We start from the raw sequence: 26,093 nt of genomic DNA, 5'->3' as shown, positions 1-26,093 counted from the left end.
CAAAACAATAAAAAAATATGCTGCTGTCCTACTCTATTTATAACTTTAGCTATAGAAAGTTCTGTCTCAAAAATCAAGCAATTAATCGAAATGTAAACTTTAAATGTTTAACATTGAAATTATGTATTAATTATTTCACATTTACAAGTAAAACACAAATAATTCATTTTACTCAAATAAATATGTTTAAACATTTTCTTTATGAATGTTCTGTAAACAAAAATAAATGTTATCTTTACATTAAATACTAGTTTATTTAACAACATGTTTTGTTTTTTTAATTAATAAAAAGGTAAAATAATAAATGCTAGTAAGCACGATTTAAACAAAAACTGCATTTTCTAATAATAAAATTTTTAAAAAGTTTGGATAACAAAATAAAAATATTTAGTAAAATAGTATGTGAATAGTAAGAAGATCAAAATAATTACTGTTCATTAAAATTTGAAATACAACTTCAAAACTAAGACTAATTTTAAAAAATTATTTAAAATTTGTAAATATACCGAGGGATCAGGTCTAGGAGCAGACATGCGCTATTCATTTCCGGAAAAAAAGCTTGGTAGCCTTACTATTTTGCAATATATTGTTCATATATAAATAAATAAGCACTGAAATAAATAAAGGTTGATCCAGTTATTGAATACTTATGGGGGAGCTCACACATTTCAAATGTTTTATGCGAGAAAAAATGTACTTTCTGAAGCAAACGTTCATTTTAACAATATCATATATATGAAAGTATGCGTAGTGCTTATTGTTATAGATGCTACTTGCTATATGTGGATATTTTTAATGTTTCTATTGTTAACTTCGTTGAAGATATTAATGTCTGCAGAACACGTTCGAGATTTTAGTTAGCCGGACATAAAATTTGGTAAAACAATTTAAAAAAAGACAATTCCGAAATAACAACCGATAAATAATATCTGTTTCGTGAGTGTGTAAGACATTTATCACTTTCGTGTCCAAGAAGAAATTGTGAGTTTCTATTTTATTACTAGAATTATTTCGACTTCTCTTCTCATTTTGATGTTATTCAAACAACGTCTCAGCTGATGCAACTTCTTTAGGCTTGGCTTGTCAGACTTGCAAATCAATGTATCGAACTTTGAAGTTTAAACACAATTCAAACTGACCCTTTATTTAGTTAGCAAGGATAGATTTCTCTCGTTCCCTTAGACATAAGGTCGTAGCGCAACGGAGAAAATGTAAAGTATAACCAATTCTAAGTGACAGCCTTCCATGTTACAGGTTCAATCCGTAGTCCAGGTGATACTAGAAATACAAGAAATAAAATACAAATTGGCTAACTAAAATCTTGGGCGTGTTCTGTAGACATTAATATCTACAACTAAGTTACCAATAGAAACATTCAAAATATCATTGCTTGTGACTATTTTCTTGTTGTAAGACCAATCAAGCAGTTGACCGCTTTCTGTAACAGTTATGTCTGTTTTGAAAGTTTTCAATGGGGACTGATGAGTTGAATTATTTTGATTATTCGGACGATTGGTCACACTTTCGGTGTTATTCTGCTTGTCGAACTCATGAATTTTTATTTAAAACTCGTAAATAATTACGAAATTTAAAACAGAAAATTTAATTTAATCCATAATTGATATTTTTCTCTGCATTATCCAAGTTTTTTCTTTATACGCACACTTTATATATATATGCATATATCTCTTCTTCTCTTCTTCTCTTCTTCTCTTCTCTTCTCTATATAAATAAAATGAACTCATTTTTCTCGTCGGATTTGGACCTTAATAGGATTAAAAATCAAGATATTTCATGCAAATATAATATGCACAAACGGCAGAACAATAGCTGAGGTGTGTTATAGGCTTATTATTTCTCAAATTCCTCGATAATTTTAGATTTCTATACTTTTTTCTGCTGAGAAGTCACGGCCAAAATCGGTTAAGATCAATGGAAGTGGTAAAATATTTTCTCTCTAATAAATTCCTCCTCCCCCTGCCACCACTTAACACCGTTTGGGGATCGTTCACAAGGAACAGTTGAGAAGAGAACACCGGTTTGGCTTCGTAGTTCTTTCATGTGAAGTTATTTAAAATCACTAAACTAAGCTGCAGTGCTCTGTGGCGTAGTGGTTAGCGTGCTGGACAATTCACATTATATTTTCACGTTCGCGCCGACCTACCGTAGTCGTTTTTTTTTTTTTTCCTAAACAACTGGAATGGACTTTTCTTGGTGGCTGAACTGTTAACGTTGCAGATGTTTTGTTTTGTTTTTTTTCACACTTTATTTTCCTACTTTTACTCATGACTCCGGGTTTGATCCTTCCTACTTACCTACCATAACATTTTTTAAAACTCCCCCCCGTCCCGGAAACAAACACTCGGGCAACGTCGGGTACCCCCGCTAGTATATATATATATATATATATGTCTTATATATTTTATATATATTATCGTAGACACAATTCCATAGTAAAATCAACCAGGTTCCCGATTAAAATATCGTTTATTGCATATCTGTATGTTTCTTGAGTTATTACTTGGTTTTCATTGGCACGTTTGTAGATTTAACACACACAAGTATATAGAGAGTGGTGGCGCTACCAAAGACACGACTTTATCTCCTTACCAACTAATTTACGTCGTGACATAGGCATTTATATCTGTAAACGCTAAGGAAACACAATGTTGTTTTCTATCACACATTGTCTTTTATAAGCAATGTAGCAAAAATTATATTACTTATATTGAACGAAATACTGTCCTCATCCTGAGTGTTATTTGTGCCATTTTCCATCGGATCGGCCCCCGGCCGTCCTCAGGCATGTTGATTGTTGTTTGGAAAACAAGAGAAAAGTTACTGGCCCCATAAATAGTTTCTTAATTTTTGAGTTTAGTCTCTATTTTATTGTTATTAAAAAATATTTGCACAAACAACACCCAAGATGAAAACAATAGTCCGATTAACACAAGTATTATAAACAACCAGCCCTCATCTAAAAATGTCATATTAAAAATTATTTAACAAGAAATTTAGAATAAAATATGAATGTTTTCCCGAATATTCAAAAATATTTTAATTTAATTTATTTAGCTGAATGTGTTTTACAAACACATTAAAATTAGTTAATTGCATCAATTCATTAGGAAATGTTTCTTCTTTAAAATGTAAATAAAAATCCATTAATCAAATATAGTAATTAGTTATTTTGTAATCGAGAAATAGATATTTTATAAGATAAGCAAAGAAAATGAATAAATTATTTGTTAATAATAAACTTATATATTCTTTTTTTTACTTGGGAATCAGCATTTATCAAATCTTATCTTGTTATTATTACAGCCAACACCATTTGAAGAGGATATATCATTCCTCGTATAAGCCTGCCTTCATCTTGAACTATTGAGCAATCACTGTGTTTCTTATTAATGAATTGCTTCGTTAAAAGAAAAGAAGCTGCGTTTAAATGAGAAAAAAGAAATAATATATGAATGTTAAACAATGATGCGATAAAGTATAAATCTATGATTTCTTCTTCTTCTTCTTCTTCTTCTTCTTCTTGTGGTTGCTGCTGCTGCTGCGAAAATCATTACGTTTTTTCACTGCTTATTTATTTGCACATTGTTGCACTTTACACATTTGAAGATGTTTATAATCCCAGAACTCCATGAATTTAAAATAGGCTTATAATAGCCAAATATGTATTTTTATATTCAACAACTTTACATAACATTACACCAATGCAATACATTTTGCCTGTTTGTAGAGAGGGCATTTAAAATAATTGCGATTTGTTTTGTACATGTTCTTTTTACTGAAATATCTCATCATGATTAATTTATTCCTTTTTCTGTTAGTTTATTACAGCATCATTTATATTTTGATCATCCATATTCTCTGGTTAACATAAATGGAGTAAGTTTCCATCATTACAATGCTAGTTCTCACACACAATTACTGACTGAAAATCAAGTACAATTTGGTTAGAAAATCTCGCTCGGATTATCATTTATTTCGATGATTACGAAACCATTTTGATTGCTTTAGATTAACATCACGAGAAATGATGGTAAATGATTAAGATTCATATTTTACATCAAAACGTAAATAAGTTTTAAAAATAGGGTATTTATAAGCTCGTTGACATATAGGATTATGTTTTAGAGAGCAAATGACGTTATTTGTATGAATATTATTTTAATTTAGAGTTTTTTATTTTCAAGATGAGATTTTAAATCGGCAAAAATTTTGATACTCGGTGTAACTAGTATTGTGTGTGTAAATCCATCAGATTAATTAATATGGGTAATTAATTTCATTGATAATTTGGAAAAATGCAACTATAACTGTTTTGCTTTGATAAAAAAATCAAATGAAATTTATGTTTCTCACGAAAGATCTTAAAACTAAAAGGTATATAAAACATTGCCTGTTAGGAACTGGGTAATAGAAGAGAGCATAAAGTCTGTATATATTTTAATTGTTTGGAACTACTTCCACGTTGTTACTATGATTACAGAATAGCTAAAAACAAAATAGACATATATGAAGTTCTACGTAAATGTAAATCAAAACTGTTCTCGACTGATAAATCAAAAAAATAATATTGTCAGATATCCATACTGCTTCTATATTTTTATTATATATTTATATAGTGACCATTTGGAAATCCAAGATTCTCTCTGGAAAAAATAGTTCTAGTATGTTTCAGGTCTAGCACGTGTACCGATCCGAAAATATAACAATCATATCAGACAGTCATAGGCCAACCGTTGTGAACTGCATCGACTAGAAACTGTTTGGTGATAACAAATCAGATTGAGATTATGATTAACTAGCGCTAATAAAATCGGGGAATGTAATCGCATGAAATAAATGTGTGGAATGGACATAAGCAAAAATGGTCAATCTCTTATTATGACTGTCTTATTAAAATCCAATGACTGTCTTAGTAAAATCCAATGACTAAATTGATTTTCGTACTTAGTTTTAATGCAATATGTACAAAATATTCTAATACCAAAATATTGGAAAGGTCAGTAAATTTTCCTGTAAAATATCCAAACAAATATGTAATTTGCAAACGTGTACATGCATAATACTAGTGGGGATTTAGTATTTCTTTGTCTGAACACTGTTTTAGACTATGCTATAACTAAAGATTTGAAGTATAATTCGTGTGTGAGTACATGACATCTCACAATCACTTAATAAATTTATTTCTTTTAAAATAGAATTGTTTTATATCAAAATCGTCATAAACAGATGCTTTATCGATTGTTTGCAGACAATATAAAAAGGGTTAAATTGTTACTATGCATTATTATAGATATATGGTTTTAAACGTTCGTTTTTTTATTAATTTTGTTTACTAAATATATGTAGATATTAAGTTTATTATTAAACTAAGTACATGTAAATGGTAACTTTATTTTTGTAATGAATATATGTAGCTGTATAGTTTATGTATTAACTAAATAGTTATGTAGATGTCAAGTATATTTTTAACTAAATATATGTAGATATTGAGTTCAGTTTCTAATTTAACTAAATATATATAGATATTAAATTTATATTTTAACTAAATAGATATAGATGTAAAGTTTTTTGAAATCAAATATACGTAGATGTCAAGTATATTTTTTATTAAATATATGAGATGTAAAGTTTATTTTTTACTTAAATATATATAGATGTAAGGTTTATTCTTTTATTAAATATATATAGATGTAAAGTTTATTTTTTTATTAAATATACATAGATGTAAAGTTTATTTTTTTATTAAATATATATAGATGTAAAGTTTATTCTTTACTTAAATATATGTGGATGTAAAGTTTATTTTTTATTAAATATATATAGATGTAATTTTTATTTTTTATTAAATATATATAGATGGAAAGTTTATTTTTTACTTAAATATATATAGATGTAAAGCTTATTTTTATTAAATATATATAGATGTAATTCTTATTTTTTATTAAATATGCGTAGATGTAAACTTCATTTTTTATTAAATATATATAGATGTAAAGTTTTTTATTGAATATATGTAGATGTAAAGTTTTTTATTAAATATATTTAGATGTAAAGTTTATTTTTATTAAATATATGTAAATGTTAAGTTTATTTTATTAAATATATATTTATATAGATGTGAAGTTTATTTTTTATTAAATATATATATAGATGTTAAGTTTATTTTTATTACATATATATATATATATATAGGTGTAAAGCTTATTTATTATTAAATATATATAGATGTAAAGTTTATTCTTTTATTAAATATATGTAGATGTAAAGTTTATTCTTTTATTAAACATATGTAGATGTAAAGTTTTTTTGTTAAATATATGTAGATGTAAAGTTTATTTATTATTAAGAATATATATAGATGTAAAGTTTATTTTTATTAAATATACGTAGATGTAAAGTTTATTGTTTTATTAAATATATAGAGATGTAAAGTTTATTTTTTACTTAAATATATGTAGATGTAAAGTTTATATTTTATTAAATATACGTAGATGTAAAGTTTATTTTTTTACTTAAACATATATATAGATGTAAAGTTGATTTTTTACTTAAATATATATATAGATGTAAAGTTGATTTTTTTATTATAAATACGTAGATGTTTAGTTTAATTTTTTATTTAATATATATAGATGTAAAGTTTATTTTTATTAAATATATGTGGATGTGAAGTTTATTTTTTATTAAATATATATAGATATAATGGCGATTATTTAATTACATATATATATATATATATATAATGTTAAGTTTATTTTTTTAATTAAATATATATGATGCTAAGTAATGTAATATCAAGTTTATACATAAATATATTAAGATAGAAGTGTATTTGGAACTAAATATATTCATATATAAAGTTTATTTTTTAACTTAACATATGTAGATGGTAAGTTTATTTTAAAACAAACAGTTAAACTGTAACTATACATCATCATAGATATAGAAATTAAAACACACGTTTTATTATTTTTTTACGTAATATATGTAGATATTAAGTTTTTTTAACTAAATATATGTAAATGTTTTGTTTATTTTTGTAATTTATACATATAACTGTATAGTTTATATTTTAACTAAATATATTTAGATGTTAAGTTTATTTTTAACTAAATATATGTGGATGTAAAGTTTATATTTTAACTAATATATGTGGATGTTAAGTTCATTTTTAACTGAATATATGTGTAGATGTTAAGTTTATTGTTTAACTAAATATATAGATGTTAAGTTTATTTTTTAACTAAATAATTGTAGATGTTACGTTTCTTTTACTAAACATATGTAGATATAGAGTTTATTTTTTAACTAAATACATGTAGATGGTAAGTTTTTTACACTAAATATATGAAGATAGAGAGTTTATTTTGAACTAAATATATGTATATACATAGTTTTTAACTAAATATATTTACATGTTAAGTTAATTTGTTGACTAGATATACTTAGGTGTTAATCTTATATTTTGCATAAATATATGAAAATGTAAAGTTTATTCTCAATTAAATAGATGCAGGTGTAAAGTTTATTTTTAATAATATACATACATCTAAAATGTATTTTTAATATATATGTAGATGTTTAGTTTATATTTATAGCTAAATATGTGTAGATGTTAAGTTTTTTTAACTAAATATACATAGATAGTAAATTTTATTATTAACTATACATATATGTAAAGCTTAATTTCTTTTAACTAAATATGTGTAAATGTGTAGTTTGTTTTTTAACTAAATATATGTAGATTTTTAGTTTACTTTACTTAATATATGTAGAATTATATTTTATACTGAATATATGTAGTTATTTTTTTACTTAATGTATGTAGATGTTAACGTTATTTTTACTAAATATACACACGTCATTTTTTTTACCAAAATATATGTTGATGTAATTTTTTTTAACCAAATGAATGTAGATGCGAATTAATTGAACTTACTATATGTAGATGTTAATTTTATTTAACTAAGTATATGTAGGTGTTTATTTTATTAAACTAAGTATATTTGGATGTTAATTTTATTTAACTAAGTATATGTAAATGGTAATTTTATTTAACTAAGTATATGTATATGTGAATTTTATTTAACTAAGTATATGTAGATGTTAATTTTATTAAACTAAGTATATGTAGATGTTAATTTTATTTAATTAAGTATATGTAGATTTTAAGTTTATTTAACTAAGTATTTGTAGATGTTAAGTTTATGTAACTAAATATTTGTAGATGTTTAGTTTTTACTAAGATGTAGATGTAAAGGTTATTTTAATAAGTCCACATACATCTAAATTTTATCCTTTAATGTATATGTGTAGGTATTTAGTTTATATTTATAGCTAAATATATGTAGATGTTAATTTTCTTTTTCTAAATATACATAGATGTGAATTTAATTTTTTACTAAATATATGTACATGTTTAGTTTATTTAACTAAATATTTGTAGATGTTTAGTTTTTACTAAATATATGTAGATGTAAAGGTTATTTTAATAAGTCCACATACATCTAAATTTTATCCTTTAATGTATATGTGTAGGTATTTAGTTTATATTTATAGCTAAATATATGTAGATGTTAATTTTCTTTTTCTAAATATACATAGATGTAAATTTAATTTTTTACTAAATATATGTACATGTTTAGTTTATTTAACTAAATATATGTAGATGTTTAGTTTATTTAACTTTATATATGTAAATGTTAATATAATTTTTTACTAAATGCATGTACATGTTTATTTCTTAAATTAAATATCTGTAGATATAAAGTTTATTTTAAACCAAATAAATGTAAATGTGAATTTATTGAACTTACTTTATGTAGATGGTTATTTTATTTAACTAAGTATATGTAGATATTAAGTTTATTTTACTAAATATATATATATAGCTGTTTAGTTTATTTGCAGTAAAATATATTATACTTAACTATGGAATGTCCTCGGATCCTGCTTTCGTAATATTTAATAAAAGATGAATGCTTTTCTGTCAGTAAAGCATCTCATTATCATTTTTAGCTAAGAATTAGTTGAGATTATTATTAGGTATTTGGATGTGTTCAATGAAATATATTTTTTCTTTTTTTGTAAGAATGTAAAGTGTTTTTGCTTTAGTCGTTATTTTTGTTCTCTATCATGTTCTACTTTTCTTTCTTTTTTGTAGGTTTTCCGTTCTTAATTCTGATGACATATGCAATACTTCGTGCAAAGTTTATGGATCCAGAAACGTGAGTTAATTTTATGTTTGCTTTTTGTAAATTTGTAAATATTACTTTTATTTTGTAATAATATTTATTAGCAGGTGCGGGAAAATCTTGGTTGATTAGAAAATTTAATATGAATTTTACATTAGGTGTAGCAAATGAAAATTTCTTGAAAAATATAAAAAAAATCAAGTACGAAGGAAACGTGAACAGGAAGTTTAATCATGAGCAGAAATCTGAAAAGATATGTAGGGGAAAATGAAGGAATGTCTTTCTCTGTGGCAAATAAGATGTATTTTGTCACTGTCTTTGCACAGGATGTAGGGGAGTTTATATCTACTATCTAATCTCAACGTTCTGTAAAAATGAAGAAATAAAGCAACAAGAAGCGTAACCCAGTAGCAACACTGTTTTGTTTTGTTTTTGCTTTTTATATCTATAATTCAAGTTGTTAATTTTGGGAGAGGCTGGAGAGAAATGTGGCAGCTTCTATGTGACATCACAATAGAAACTCTGCCAAAGAACTGAGTGCGTTATATAGATTAAGAATATTACAGCTATGATACAAACTGATGCATTTAATATCGCCTGTTTTGTGTTGTTCCAAACAAAATGGTAGTGTCAGTCAAAGGAAGTTTTGAATTGTAAAAGCTTTCAGACGAAGATGAAGAATAGAGTTTTCGGTAGGTAACCAATCCGAAAAAGTCTTTAGACGAAGAGCAGAGGTCCTTCCCATGTAAAGACAAAAATTAAGCGGAAAAAAGATTAAGAGATTCAATATACTTTATGAAATGATTCCGGAATCTCATTCGTTGGTAGCAAAGTGTGGTTTCATCTCATTTGTCAATAATTTTCACCCCTGTTTATAAATATAGCGTTCTAGTTTTTTGTAAGCATACCATCATTAGTGTGCCAAAACTATTACAAGCTGCACGATTTGTCTAATGACAGAGGAAACGCCTAAACTAAATTAAAATATTAATGGGCTCGTATTAATGCTATTAAGGATATTTTGAACTAATCTCACACTAAATAACGGTGTTTTACGAATTGATTTCTGTGAGTATTTTGTTTCTTCGTTAAATCACTCTAAGAAAATTGTTATGCCGTAAAATATACGGTTTCTAGTATACGACGAACAAGTATGAGATGTGTGTGAATGCTTATGTATTTACTCAAATCAACAGCCAATTTTCAAAACAACGATTCTCCCCCTTTATTAAAAAAATCATAGAATCGAAATCCTATAGGACAAAATATGATGACAGTTTCATGGATCGAGCTTCGTTCTAATTTTGTCCTATTTTTCTAGCATTCTATAAGCGATGTTTCTTATAAGTAAAGAAGAATTGCAGCTTACTTGTTGTTCTAAGTGGGTGTGAAAGTAGAATTTATCTCATGGTATGCATCATCATTCGACTGTCAATCTATCTGTCTCATTAACACTTGAATGGCCTTGATAAATTCAGACTCAGCAATAAAAAATCAGTTGACACAATTCCCAGACTACATGAAATCTAGATGGCGAACTATGCATTTTTAAATAGTCATTCCTTGTGAGAATTAACGTTTGCTGATTACGAGCACTTAATAGTGGGCATTTACTTTTCGATAACCTTTGAAGTGTCAGCTCTGCAGTCAGGTTTTGGTCCACCATACTTTTCAAGCTGCACTGCAATGCTGTAATACAACTACAGAGTAAACGACAATATGCTCTCCTTGCTCTCAGTCAGAGTTCTCGGAGGGAAATTGCTAATTGACGGTGTTTACATTGAGATTTCGCTTATATTCAGCAAGTGTCGGACGATAGCTTAAGTGGTAGAAGTGGCGAATGCCGGCCCACAGTCAAATTTCGATCCCGGCTTGAGGAACCTACTTGTCTAGCTGCACTGCAGAGCTTTGATACAGCGGAATAGTCTATAAGTGACGATATATATATATTCATATATAATTAGCCGTATACAAGAATATATGTATTTACACACGCACAGACACATATATATATATACACGGTTCTTGGTAGAAATTTCGCTTTTGCGTTTATTTTATTTTATTTATTTATTGAAATCTTTGTGTACACCACTTATTTAAGTTGATGTTCTACGTTCGCCAGAGCATATATAAATGAACAACAATATATATATATATATATATATATATATATATTTATATATATATATATATATATATATATATATATATATATATAAAGCTGAACGCCTGTGTGTGTCTGGTCACGAATAGTCTCCTATATGGTTGTCTATTATAGAAAACTGATTGCATATAATGATAGAAGATGTATCGAGACACAGGAATGGGTATGTTTGATCTGGCAGAAGAGTGGTTCATTAAAATTGTGGGGGCTGCGTTCGCGCCTGGTCCACAAAGTATGGAAATTAAAAATTTAAAAATTAAAAAGAAACGTTTACAAGTGTTTTTGATATAGATGTACATAAGAATACTTTGATAAGTATGTTTTAACTTAAATAGGGATGGTATAATAAAATTGTGGGGTCTGCGCTCACGCCTGGCCTCCATAGAATGGAAATGGGCACAAACTTTAATAAAGACATTTCATATCTATTTGCGTAAGTATACTTTGATAATATTCGAAATCTTTACTTTTTAGCGATTCAGTTTCTCATGGGATGAAAATATCCTGCCATATGAATCACTAGAAACTTACAAATCTCTGTTTTTTTTATTTGGCAAAGATCAAGGAAAGCCAAGGATAATGGCGCTTTGCTAATTTTAATGTTAGAATTCTGCATTTCTCATTTGAGAATTGGTTCGATGTGACTGTTGACGATACAACTATGTCTACCACCAGGCAACTCAAAGTTTGTGGGCGTTAGTCTCATAAACCTCAGTTAAAAATCCAAAGATTTCCTGTCAACTTGTGCATAATTCATTATTTTTGTAACATGGCTTGTCAACAAGTAAATTACCAATGACGTCAGTTGTCAAGATTGATATATGATATACTAGATATCATAGAGAGACTACACGCGTATTTCTTTTATTTCTTTTTTTTTAATTCTTGTTACTTAATATTAAACTCCAACTTACCGATAAGTAAATAAATAATAACATATATATATATATGTATATATATATATATATATATATATATATATATCAAAATGTTATAAAAGGTCAGAAAAACATCAGTACTGTCGGTTTCAAATACGGTATAAGAGGGGCCATTTTATGGTCAATAATAACGAATTGATCTCAGCCTCTATTTATATCTATTCTCTCTAGAAATGTCGCCCGCGCGTTGTTTTGTTTTGCAGTCCGCAATATTTTCTATTTTTATTTATTTTTATTTTTGTTACTATCTCTAGTTCTATTTTTTTTTATTTGTGTGCGTTTTCTTCATATGTGTCTATTCTTTCACAGCAGATAAATTTACTCAACTTTGTTCCTCTGTAGTTTTATAAATGTTAAACTTTCAGCGTGATGATTTCATGTTCGTGGGCGATCTGATCGTAAAGACATTTTTAACTGAATCATCCCTAATCTTAAATTATTTATTTATTTAATTTAATCTAATAATGAAATAACAGAGCCTTAAAAGCTATTTTGAAGATTACTTTTTTATTATTTACATACCCACCAGGTTAGGTGTTTTCAAATGTATTATTTCTTGATTCAAACGATGTATATTTTGTTTTGATTTTTTTGTATGTTTTTTTTTTAATGTTTTCGGTCGCATATCGAAGGTTTGACATTTGGTGTTCAAAGGGAGACTACTCTTAAATTTATATTTTTTCTCAAGCTTAGTATACTTTTCCTTTTCCATACACGTATATACGTCAACATAAAACTAATAATAAGCGTGTGTGTACTTTTTATATATACGTATACATCCATGCATACACATAACTGTATAACTTTATTTTTATTTACGTATGTTTTATCTATCATATTGTTGTGCATACATATCTACATCTAGTGTGCCGTCTTCCTCTGGCACTGGTGTGCCGTCTTCCTCCGGCCATCCAGTGCATCCCCAGGTTGCGGATGGGGGCACCCCTCTACTTATGTAAAGTAGGTAGAGGGAAGCTTCGAATAACCAATAAGAAGCCGTGGACAATGAGGAACAACCATGAAAAATGCCAAACAAAAGGAACTCAAACTGGACGGCCGTCGCCCAGGATAAAAAGGGCCCCTCAACCTGTTTATGCACCAGGCAGGAAGAGGAAAGAAATGGTGTGAACCTTCTTGCCTCAAAATGTGGTACACCAATCACCCCAGAGGTCACACAAGGACAGCAACCAGTCCATGATCAAGATGGACCAAGCGTCCTTCCTCCAGCCCGCTTTACAGATCCCAAAAGAAACAGGAGGGGGGATTAAAATCCAGCCATGGTCTGTCGAGCAAAAGAGGATCCTTCTGCACTGCTACCACTACTCAAGGTTTGAGAAATGGGGACGCAGCTCAGGAAAGATACTAACCGAGGCTATAAAAACATCAAACCTCCCAGCAGAGAAAAAGCACACACCTTTACACAACCTGCGATTCCTCATCTCACAGATGGGAAGATATATCCCACAAGAGGACGTAGATACCATTAGATGTGAGGCTCTGAAGACTGCAGCAAAAGACTACCAGAAAGTAGAGGATGAGGAAACAAAACATCGACAGGAGGTGATATGGGAAAGGGAAGAGAGGTGGGCACTTATATGGGCAACGGATTATGCTAAACAAAAGCATAAAATATTCCAAGGTGAAGCTTATCTCCCTTACTCTTCTGTATGGCAATAGACCCACTAAGCAAGCTCCTGAATAAAAATCCGAGCGCCTACAATTTGAGCCAGGGACGCCATCGAGATCCAAGCAAGAGAATAAACCATCTGCTCTTTATGGATGATCTTAAGTTGTATGCTAGCTCTGACACCGATCTGCACCACCTTCTGCAGGTAGTATACACATTCTCCAGTGACATCGGAATGAAGTTTGGCCTGGATAAATGTGCCAAATGTACACTCAGAGCTGGGAAGAAGACCCACACAGAAAATATGCAGCTTAATGAAAACATCGACATCAGGGATCTAGAAGAGCATGAGCCTTACAAGTACCTTGGCATTGAGGAAAACGAGAACATACAACATGCCAAGATGAGGGAGAAGATTAGTAAAGAATATGTACGCCGGGCGAAGAAAATATGCAAAACCCAGCTCACCAATAAAAAATAAAATTACTGCCATAAACCAGCTTGCTATGCCAGTAATAACATATAGCTTTGGTATCATTGACTGGCCACAAAAATACATCAACCGGCTAGATGTAAAGACACGGAAGCTACTAACGCTTCATAAAATAATATACAGAAATCAGTGTCTACCAAGGCTGTATTTCCCCAGAGGAGAAGGAGGTCTGGGACTCTCAGAGATTAATCATCAACATAGGGCAACTATTGTGAGCACCGGTCAGTATCTGAGAAGCTCCCAGAATGACACCCTCTCAATAGTATATGAACATCAAGAGACAAGAGCCAGCAGAACAACATTAGTCACCCAGCTGGCCAAGCATTTTGGTCAGAGTTGTCTCTCAGATAAGGACGAAACACCAAATAAGTGTGCCACAGAAATAGCAAGAAAGAGCCGGCAGAAATATACCGAGACCTTTCAACAGATAAACCTTAAAGAATAGGAACAACATCAGCGTGCAAAGTATTTTCTGAGGGAACTCTTTCAGGAATACATAGATAAAGAAGGTTCTTTGGACTGGCTCAAAAGAGGATCCCTCCACCACAATCAGGAAAGGGTCATAATGGGTTCCCAAGACCAGGGATTGATGACCAATGCATTCAAGAAGATGGCAGGGATCAGTAATGACAATAAATGCAGGTTCTGCCATACAGAATTGGAAAGTGTTGGTCATCTGATATCAAGTTGCAAAGCTCTTCTAGGGGACGGCTACTATACAGCGAGACATGACGGAGTATGCAAGTACCTCCACTGGACCATCTGTAAAAAATTAAACATCCAGTGTAGCAGTAAGTCCTGGGAACATCAACCTGAAAGAACAGTTGGAAATGACTTATATACCATACATTACGACCATGAAATCCCTGCAGCCACTTATCTTGAAAATGCTGCTGTGAAACCTGACATAGTTATATGGAATAAGTCAGAGAGAGTTGCAACCTTGATTGAAGTGAGTGTTCCTAATGATGGCGGTCTGAACAGAGCTGAAAGAGAGAAACAGACCAAATACCAAGGTCTCATGTATGATATGAAAAGAAACTGGAACCTAAAGGGGATATCAATCATACCAGTTATCATAGGTGCCACAGGACTTATGAAGAAGAACCTGAAGTCCTATCTAACTAATATTCCTGGTGAACCAAGTGCAAAAGAGATTCAGACAATTGCACTTAAGGGAACAGCGAGGATACTAAAAAGAGCTCTCGGTTGGTCAGACAATTGCGGGGCAATGTTGGCAGCTGGTTTGACAGCCTCATACCCAGCATTACAATCTTCAAAGGAAGAAAAATAAAAAAAATCTACATACATACGAATACGTATATTTTTCGAAAAACACATAGGTGTACAAACATATATATTTATGTATAAATCTCCTTAGTACGTATATATATATATATATATATATATATATATATATATATATATAAATTCCACAGCCAAACAACGTCGCAGCCAACAAGAGCCATGACAATCAACGAACCGGTTCGTTGGCTGTCATGGCTCTTTTGGGCTGCGATGTTGTTTGGCTGTGGAATTTATTATATATACTCTCTCACATTCTGAAAATTATATATATATATATATTTTTATTTTATATATTCTTTTTATATCAATTGATGCATAATTTCATCTTATTTTATTATTGTAACATATTTTTATTTATTTTAATTGTTTTCAAACATAAACTTACTTTGTATACACTCGTTCATACACACATTTATAATACTTTGTTTTACTTGTGCATGCACCCATACACACATACGCATAAAGATATCTTTATACGTTCATATCTGAAGGTCCTTATACACACACACATATATATATATATATATATATATATATATACATAAAATATAAAAGGGATTTATATGTGCACAATAACCTTCAGATATATAACAATAAATACGCTAAAAAGAATATCATTATGTAATAAAGTGTTGTAGTAAACTACCTGTTTTACTTACGAATCAACTAATGAGTAAATACCGGAAGAAAAAGCCCTAAGAGTGTTAGTCGATATGAGGTGAACCAACCAACACTTTTTCTGTAAATGCCTTTTGTATTCTATTATCGTGTTCTGTTTTCGTCGTGACCTCGTAACATGCTCATAACAATGGCGACGAAGGATTCGAAGAACTTATGAATGAAACACTTATTTAACCACATCAATGTCACATAGCATTGGCAACGTTGGATTCGACGAATTTCGAAGGAAACAAGCACACACCCCAGTGTTTGTATAACACTAGTTGGTTTAGAACTTAAAAAAAGAAGGGAAATATAAGTCTGAACCCCAAGACTCGTTTTACACTGAAAAGGAAAACTGTGTTTTTTACATAAACGAAATTACAGAATTCTATATTTATAAAACTAACGACGAAGGTCATGTTTGCAATGATAAGACAGACGAAAGACAGCGTTCTTTTTTTACTCGGAGTGAACCTGCACATAGGAACAAAACCATTGTCTTCAAAGCAGACAAAAAAAGGCTAGTGGAAAAAAGATGGGAAATAGTATTTCATTTTTTTCTGTTCGTCCACGACAGTAAAATAACAGTCAACGAAAATAAATGGAACATGAGTTTTTGTGTTTATCTTATTTGTATTCCCCGTGAAATATCTGAAAATAAATTCTATGCTCTCGTGTGTTCTTTTTTTAATTTAGAGGAAATTGACTACAAATAGAACATTAAAACTATTAACTTTTTTAGGGCACAGAACTAAATTAGTTTCCAACCGTCTCGGTTTTCTAAAATCACTAAAACATTTATTAAATAGAACACGGTTTAAATAAATAAAAATGAATCTGGTGCACTATTGTTTCCAATTACAGTTGTAGACGCCATCCAGGCAGCTCTAGAACAAGTAGTGAAATCGTAACTACAGTAAAAACAAAAACATAGTTAGTAGAAACAATTCCTTGTTCCACGAAAATCTATGTATAATTGTACCAAGATATTTCATTTTTCCATGAAAACACCGAATTTATCCTCCTTTAATTCAAATGCATAATTCTGATTTTTCCCAATATTCTTAATTTGTTTTGCTTGCTAATTTTACTGATCCTACAATAATACCAGTAGACTGTCGTAAATCGCAGTTCACAAAGCAACGTGTTCATTATTTGTTGAAACATAGCTGGTACAATCTTAACCCCAGATGTTAATCTTTGGAATTTGTATAAATATCCATTCGTATTTATACAAAGTAGATTCTAGGACCTCTTGTTGACAGGTAGTTGAAGATACACAGCAATTAATTTAACTTTTGAAACAATCTTCTTCGATTGAGTTTAGAAATTATTTCTGTTTGACTTGGCTGAGAACAACTGTAATCTTTTAGTGCATAGTTCAATACTGTAGAGAAATCTGCACAAAATGATCACCTTACATTTTAGTATACACTATAATTGAAATCTGCTGGCTGTATTCTAACTTCTTGGCTTCAGAATTTAATTTTTCCATATTATTACAGAAGTCAATGGAGATATCTCATAATTTTTACTTCCTCATTTAGTTCGTGCTAAAAACGTTTGCGTCAACGAACATTTTTCTATTGTTTTCGCAAGTAAGACACAATTTTATATTAAAATGTAATATTATCGAATTCAGATATATCGTCTAAACCTTTTTCGAGATCAAATTTTATCCAACATAATTCCATGTTGTGTAAAACAATAGTTACGGTTATTTTGTCAAATGGAAATCCAAGAGTATCATTTCAACAACTCTATTGATAATCTTCGTTAGTATGAGTGTAAGAAAAGGAAGATGGTTAGTTCTGGAAACTATGGATGTACACAAAATAGTACAGACATTTCTGTACAAAGATAAAAAAAAGTTCATGTGTATACCGTATTGAAGTTTTGTTGCGGCTCCTCGTATAGTCGAACACAGAATCAAAGGCCCAGGTGGGTTTTGCCGCATCTCACAGGAGTAGTTTGCGAGGTTGCCTTGTGAAAAGTATTGCCGGTCCGAGAGATAAAACTAATGAGAGAGAGACAACCTACAACCAATCAGCAATGGTCTTATAAACACTGATATTAAAAATCTAAACCTGTGAGAATACGCTGCAATAGTTATTTTGACAAAAATGAGTTCGCGTTATGAGCCAAACAAATCCGGTTATGTTGAACCAAATAAATTCGAGTTCTTCGTCATTAGTGTTGTGATATTGAAGAACTGATAATAAATAAGACGGAACGATGGTCTATTGACAAAAGTGTTATTTACAGAAGTCTAACGTATATTAACAAACTTACTCCGAGATTATTGCGTAATCTCTTTACATAATGCCTAGAAAAGTCCATTTAGATACGAATAAGATAGATCACCATCATACCATAATTAGTGGATCCTAACAATCACATTAAATCCACTCAATTGATACTATATGAATAAGATACGCACGAAATTACTCTCTAGAAATGGATGCGTTATGCGTTGTATTCGTAGTATTCAACTAATCGTCTATGATTTATTATATACTAACAAATTCAATATTGGATTCTCAAAGAAAAGTTGATATATTGTAATATAGATAAACATAAAAAACATGATCAAAAGGTTTATTCAGACTTATTTTATTGGCTAAACTGATATACCTAATTGAATGAATAAAACTCGCCTATAATTGACGATAGAGAAAACGAAGTACACCATTAAGCCTTTCGTAACCCTTAAATTTCAAGTATGGGTACATAGGTTTTACAGTTAAACAAGTATGTTTCTTAGCAATAATTCATGATTATGTTTGCAAATACAAATCAGTGAAAATGTGTATCTATAAGTATGTTCCATTTTCGTGAACTCATTTTGATTATGATTTTTAATGAAAATTATTTCTTTTCTTTTCGCATATAGACATTTTTTCGAATGAAACCGATAATGAGATATATGATATTTTGTCAATCGCTTCGATAAAAAATCATTGTAATAGTTGTACACTTTTTATGAAAGGTGCTCGACTGAGCCACAATGTTTGACTCATTTTTTAAAACATGCACAGCAAGTACCTGCCTTACTTCAACAACAGTGAAGAACGTTGCTTGCTTCTTCTGAATCTTACCATTCTAATATTATATAATCTCTAGAACAAGAGTGTTTCTCTGGTGACTCCATCATAGTCCTCTTCAAGTTTATTGTCAAGAAATACTTGTTTACCCGTCTTCTTATGTAATCAAATCTTGCCGTCTTCGTTGAATGTGTCAAATCTTATAATAATATTTGCCTACATCTAATTGGTAATCTTTTAAATTTTTATCCTCGTGTAGCTGTTAAAACTTAATAAGTAATTAGTTACTAGAATACAAAAGTGAATATCTCAAGGTCAAACGCATTGTTAAAATCAATACCTTAATGCAGTACAAACCCGGGATACGATCGCCCCGGGATACGGCTTTTCAAGTTACGATGTGGAATACAGAGTTTTTTTTCTGGGTAACGGTATTTGCCTCACCTTACGGTGTTATTTATTTATTTTTACATGGGGTCACCACTTATCAATGCCCGAAGGCCACTCAGGGATATGGGTTATTGCTTGTACAGTAATCAATGAGATAGTATTGTAGTAATCATTAGTATTGGAGATTTGATAGAGTGTCTTACTTAAGGGGCGGTTTGTCAGGAATTTGTTTATGTTGGATTTGAAGACATCCAAGTTGTAGTCAGGTGGGAAACAGGCGAACGGAAGAGAGTTCTACACTCGTGCACTTCTGAGAAAGAAGCTCTGCTCATGGAATCTACGTTTGGATTTAGGCACAGATAAAGAGTGGGAAAAATTATTGACAGTAGTTTCAGCCAGACGGGTGTTTCTCGTGAAAGATTGGTGAGGGGAACGAGAGATTGGAGCTCAGACGAGCATTTGCCATGGAAATAACGATAAAACAAAGACAGGCTCGCAACGTCTCTTCTGTGGGAGAGAGGTTGCAGGGAAGAGAAAATGGCATCCCCCACCAAACCACGAAGTCTATTTTGTACTCTGTCAAGGCAGGATAGGCTGTTTTTAACAGCTCCTGTCCAGATGTGGCAGCAGTACTCCATCCTTGGACGTACTTGGTTTTTATACTGATAGAGAATTGCATCAGTAGTAAGATATCTTCTGGAGCGGTAGAAAGATCCCACCATTTTCCCAGCGTCTCTGGCAACAGATTTGATGTACGTGTTCCATTTCAGATCAGGAGTAAAGGTCAAACCCAGAAGCTTGTCAAAACATGGAGCCTCCCCAAGACGATTGATTTCAATTGATGCCAGATGAGGATCAGAGCGTTGATGATGTAAAAATAGAAGCTTGGTTTTGGATGAATTAAAAGTGACCAGCCACCTCTTCCCCATTGTACCACGTGCTCAAGATCAGAGGAGAGAGAATTAGAGAGAGCTTTGTCATTTACGGGCTTTGATGTGTTGCCATAGATGGTCGTGTCATCAGCATAGATGTCAACGAATGATTTAAGTATGTGTTTTGGGAGATCATTGATGTAGATCAGGAAGAGAGTTGGGCCCAGGATGGACCCCTGAGCATTAATACTGTGGGCCTCTGATTTCTGCCCATCAACCACTACTCTTATGTACCTATCAGAGAGAATTTTATTTGATTATATACATGTGTATTATATACTGTAATGTATTTTGTTACTAATTATTAATATGTATTGTATAACATTTTTCTTATGTCCCGCCATACGGTGATTTCACCTCACGATCCCAACCTCGGAACGGATAATGCCGTATCCCCGGGGTTCTACTGTATTCATAATTGGAGGTGATGACAGGTTGATAAACATATTAATGGATTTAAAGAACAAAAGATCATAAACGACATTTACATTTAATTACACCTGATATGTTTTTCTCTTTTCATTGTAGGCACACCGATGCGAAGTATTCGGCAGCTAAAGGTTGTTGGATCTATAATGCTGGCAATATAGAATGGCTTGTCTACGTGCCTCTTCTCATTTGCATTTTTGTAAGTTTTATGAATTCGTCCATGGTAAATTTATTCAAACAATGCCATTCGCCTTTTACACACCCATAGCGATATAACGATGCAGTGGTAAGCAGCAAACACACGCACACACACATACATACATACATACATACATACATGCATATATATATATATATATATATATATATATTATATATTATATATATTAATATATGTGTGTGTGCATTTGTGTAGTCATAAAATGTAGTAATAAATAGTGATATATAATGATAAGTAGTAAGATCGTACAACTAAAAAATAAAATAGGTTTAAGAATTATAATTCACACTAGAATTCTCCTCAAGAGTACTTGGTAAAATTTGATTGTAAAAGTTACACTTTTCTAAAGGTTGAATTTCAATTGTTAGTTAATTAAGTAAGATATTGGTTAGTTTGTATCATTATAGTTTTTTTGTGTTGTCTCAATCTTCTTTTTTATTTCGAGTTCTCTTTGACATTTTCCAAGTTTTTCGGGATTGTTTATTGTGCTACTACAATTATTAGTATTATAGCTATGTTCTTCGTGTTCTAGATTCATTTTAGTTCTCTAACAAGTTCAATATATTTGCTTCGTTTTTTTTATCTCCTTGATATTCAACATGCGAACTGCGTAAAAGGCAAAACTTAATTTGTTTGTACCTCCGCCTAAAAGAATTATTTCATTTTCTAATAATTTTCTCTGCCTTGTCCTGTATATTTTATCTCGTGTTCACAGATGTTTTCAGAGTCGCGTCTATTTTATTATTCTTCTGGATATTAACTTATGTGATTTACCGTTATCTATATTGCTGTTGTCTTTTTTTAACTATGATATAATTTGTTTTGATCATGTTGTTCTGTGCTGACGACTTTCTTTGTGTCTCTTGTCAGTCTTATTCAGCTTCCATGTAATTGTGCCATTTTTGTCATGTAGCTGTACTATTTTTGTCTTTGGCCTCAAAATCAACATTTCTGAAATGGCCATTTTCTATTTGATTGCGATATGATGCTGATCCTGTGTCTTCTCTCTTTCAGAAGGTGGTAGGTTTATTGCTAATCGCCTGGGGCACTTCTATTTCGGAATACTGACGATTCTTACCAGGCATGTTTTGGCAGGACTGAGAGCTTTTTCTCTGGGGCGTTGACACTAAATCTCACTTTCAAACGCTGGTGTCACAGCGAGCGAGAGTAAATATATAATCTTTTGTACATAACAATCCTCTTCCGCCTTCTCTCTTTTTTGTATGTCACATCATTCTTTATTATTATTATTATTATTATTATTATTATTATTATTATTATTATTATTATCATTGTTATTATCATCATCATCATTATTATTATTATTATTATTATTATTATTATTGTTATTATCATCATCATTATTATTATTATTATTATTATTATCATCATTATTATTATTATTATTATTATCATTATTATTATTATTATTATTATTATTATTATTATTATTATTATTATTATTATTTAGTAACTAGGAATTATCACATATCATTATCCACTGATAACAACTTATGTTGTTCAGTGGTTTCTGACCGACAACAAGTTCCTCCAGATTTTCAGTACTTTCTACCTCTTTCAATAACCATTGTAAATTACGTCGGTTTAGCTCAACCCCCACTTACCATTTATTTGTTGCTGGTAACGAAAACTAGTCATGACTTTGGAATGCAATAAGCCTCTTCAAGTTCTCCCAACACTGTTGCAGTGAAAGTCTCGTTAGTGTGTTCTCTTCTCAATCTTTTCATCTTCCTTGATCATTCACGGAAATCTTGTGCGGTATAAGTCGGTGATGTTTATAAGACTTTTGCATCTGCAGTTTCCTAAATTCGCGTAGTGTTCTGTCGATGTTTTTTTTTCTGTTGCAACTTTCATATGGCTCTTCTTCTGGAATTTGTTTCGCCATTTGGAATTTTTTATTAAGATTTTTACTTGATTTTATTACTACCGTGCGTTGCCTAATCTCATTTTCCAATTATCAAAATTATTCCTAGTCTTTTTACGAGTTTTTGGGACAACTCCTAGTGCTTCTACGATTATTGGTATTATATTGACTTTCTTTTCCTTATTATTTTCCGTTCTTTGGGTAGTTTTGTATAGTTGCTCATTTTTCTGTCTTCTAAATGCTTAACCTTGATGGAACCTATAAAATATACCTTTAGCAATGTTTCCTTTTTTAACTATTGCAATACCCTTCCTCCTAGCTTGAGCGACTTTATCTGTCTGTACCGCGATGTCACAGGGAATGTTGTGATTTAGGTTCCGCTTTCTGTCTGTATAATTTTTCCGTACTACTAATGCAGGCGCTTGTTTTCGTTTAATCTTTTCGATTTATATTGATACATTAGCGAATGTGATCTTTCGTTCATATCTTTTTCGATCAGTCTGCATTTTCTTGAGTTTGGTATATTTTACCTTTAATAAAGTTTTACTCGTGTTGTTCTGTGCAGTTTTCAGTAACAATTCCATTTATTTGTTTATGTGTCCTTTTTAGCTACGTGTACTTATTTTCCTGTGTATCTGCTGTAATTCTTATGAATAGTACTTGTAGCTGTTTTTCTTCTCACTTTTCTGAACTTTTGGTTCTTGTTTCGCGGCTTCTCTTACTGCGATGATCAACCTTTCTGTGTTCTGGATTATGTACTTTTCCAATTACGTCTATGTCTTTTGCAATTACTAACTCTTCCTTTCGCTCTTTTGTACCTAAACACGGTCAGTATCATATTTGAGGCGTAATGCATTGTTCATAAGCACTACTTTCCTAGTTTTATAATCAAGATAGTCTTATTATCCTATGAATGGTCTAGAATATCTTATTAGTGATACTGCCCAGATATTTATTCCTTTTGCTGCTATATAAATCGTGTTTTCATTTTCGATCTTCTCTTTCATCTAAATTGATGTGATCGTGTCTGCTTCCAGCTATCTGAAGGTATCACAAGCATCCCCATCTCCTTTTAGTTTTGCAATTTCCTGTCTCTTACTGTTTCCAATTTTCTAGTGTTCATCACTAGCAGTGCATATTTTTCCATTCTGAATACTATTTGATGTGCTGCCTGAAGATTTTGGTTGTGTTAATAAACTTTTTGTCCATTTTTTGTTGTTTTGGGGAATCCCTTCCTTTCGTCCATATACATGAAGTAGTTTTGCTCTGAATATGTGGCTGAGTGATATAAATACAACTAAACAGTTAAGATGATTGAAAGTTACCTGGGAAAATGCCTCTCTTTGTTCTTATCTCAGGTTTTGTCTCTAGTTAAAAGCGCCATGTTCCCATTGCTTTCGTAATGAGATTAATCATTTTGCTGGATCACTTGTACATTCTTAAACACGCAATTGTCCTCGCTTCAAGGAGTCAGTCGTAATATTATTTGTAGCCAATCCATGCCATGGGTATGTTCATATTTTTGCTATTTTTCCCCCTTCTACGTAAAATAGATCATGTGTTCCGCTTTTCCTTTTCAGACATACTTTTTGTTCCTCGAAAAGTAGTCGACATTTTTTAAGTTTTTGTTAATGAGTGGTAAATATGTTCTTTTCGTTGTGTCATAAGATATCCACATGGTTTATAAACATGTAGTAAGTCTGTTGATGTTGTTTGGTATGGTTCATTCTTCGCCGTCTGTTTGTATGAAAGTATTTTTGTCTCAGATAATTAATTAATTTTAGTAGTATGTATTGTGAATATATTTTAGTAGTATGTATTGTGAACATATTTTAGAAGTATGTATTGTGAATATATTTTAGTACTATGTATTGTGAATATATTTTAGTACTATGTATTGTGAATATATTTTAGTAGTATGTATTGTGAATATATTTTAGTACTATGTATTGTGAATATATTTTAGTACTATATATTGTGAATATATTTTAGTAGTAAGTATTGTGAATATATTTTAGTACCATATATTGTGAATATATTTTAGTACTATGTATTGTGAATATATTTTAGTAGTATGTATTGTGAATATATTTTAGTAGTATGTATTGTGAACATATTTTAGTAGTATGTATTGTGAATATATTTTAGTACTATGTATTGTGAATATATTTTAGTACTATATATTGTGAATATATTTTAGTAGTATGTATTGTGAATATATTTTAGTACTATATATTGTGAATATATTTTAGTACTTTGTATTGTGAATATATTTTAGTAGTATGTATTGTGAATATATTTTAGTACTATATATTGTGAACATATTTTAGTAGTATGTATTGTGAATAAATTTTAGTACTATGTATTGTGAATATATTTTAGTACTATATATTGTGAATATATTTTAGTAGTATGTATTGTGAATATATTTTAGTACTATATATTGTGAATATATTTTAGTAGTATGTATTGTGAATATATTTTAGTAGTATGTATTGTGAATATATTTTAGTAGTATGTATTGTGAATATATTTTAGTACTATATATTGTGAATATATATTAGTAGTATGTATTGTGAATATATTTTAGTACTATATATTGTGAATATAATTTAGTACTATGTATTGTGAATATATTTTAGTACTATATATTGTGAATATATATTAGTAGTATGTATTGTGAATATATATTAGTAGTATGTATTGTGAATATATTTTAGTACTATATATTGTGAATATAATTTAGTACTATGTATTGTGAATATATTTTAGTACTATATATTGT

The 26,093-nt window shown here is 30.3% G+C and overlaps 1 protein-coding gene across 10 annotated transcripts in view; it reads left to right on the top strand.

Annotated features, from left to right (window-relative positions):
- Positions 1 to 26,093, top strand: part of LOC145247346 (calcitonin gene-related peptide type 1 receptor-like) — a 987,580-nt gene that overhangs the window by 826,645 nt on the left and 134,842 nt on the right. For all 10 annotated transcript variants that reach the window (XR_013863250.1, XR_013863251.1, XR_013863249.1 and 7 more), the window contains 2 exons: positions 9,185 to 9,248; positions 21,303 to 21,402. Coding sequence is in view for 7 of the 10 variants with exons in the window: in XM_080109020.1 (XP_079965146.1) it covers positions 9,185 to 9,248; positions 21,303 to 21,402 (164 nt within the window). In the remaining 3 variants the exon portion in view is untranslated. The remainder of the gene's footprint in view (positions 1 to 9,184; positions 9,249 to 21,302; positions 21,403 to 26,093) is intronic.

Source organism: Euprymna scolopes, chromosome 25, assembly GCF_053919585.1.
Source record: "Euprymna scolopes isolate OS-2025 chromosome 25, ASM5391958v1, whole genome shotgun sequence".
NCBI classification, from domain to species: domain Eukaryota; kingdom Metazoa; phylum Mollusca; class Cephalopoda; order Sepiida; family Sepiolidae; genus Euprymna; species Euprymna scolopes.
Note: the sequence above shows the minus strand (reverse complement) of the source record. Positions and strands in the feature narration are given on the sequence as shown.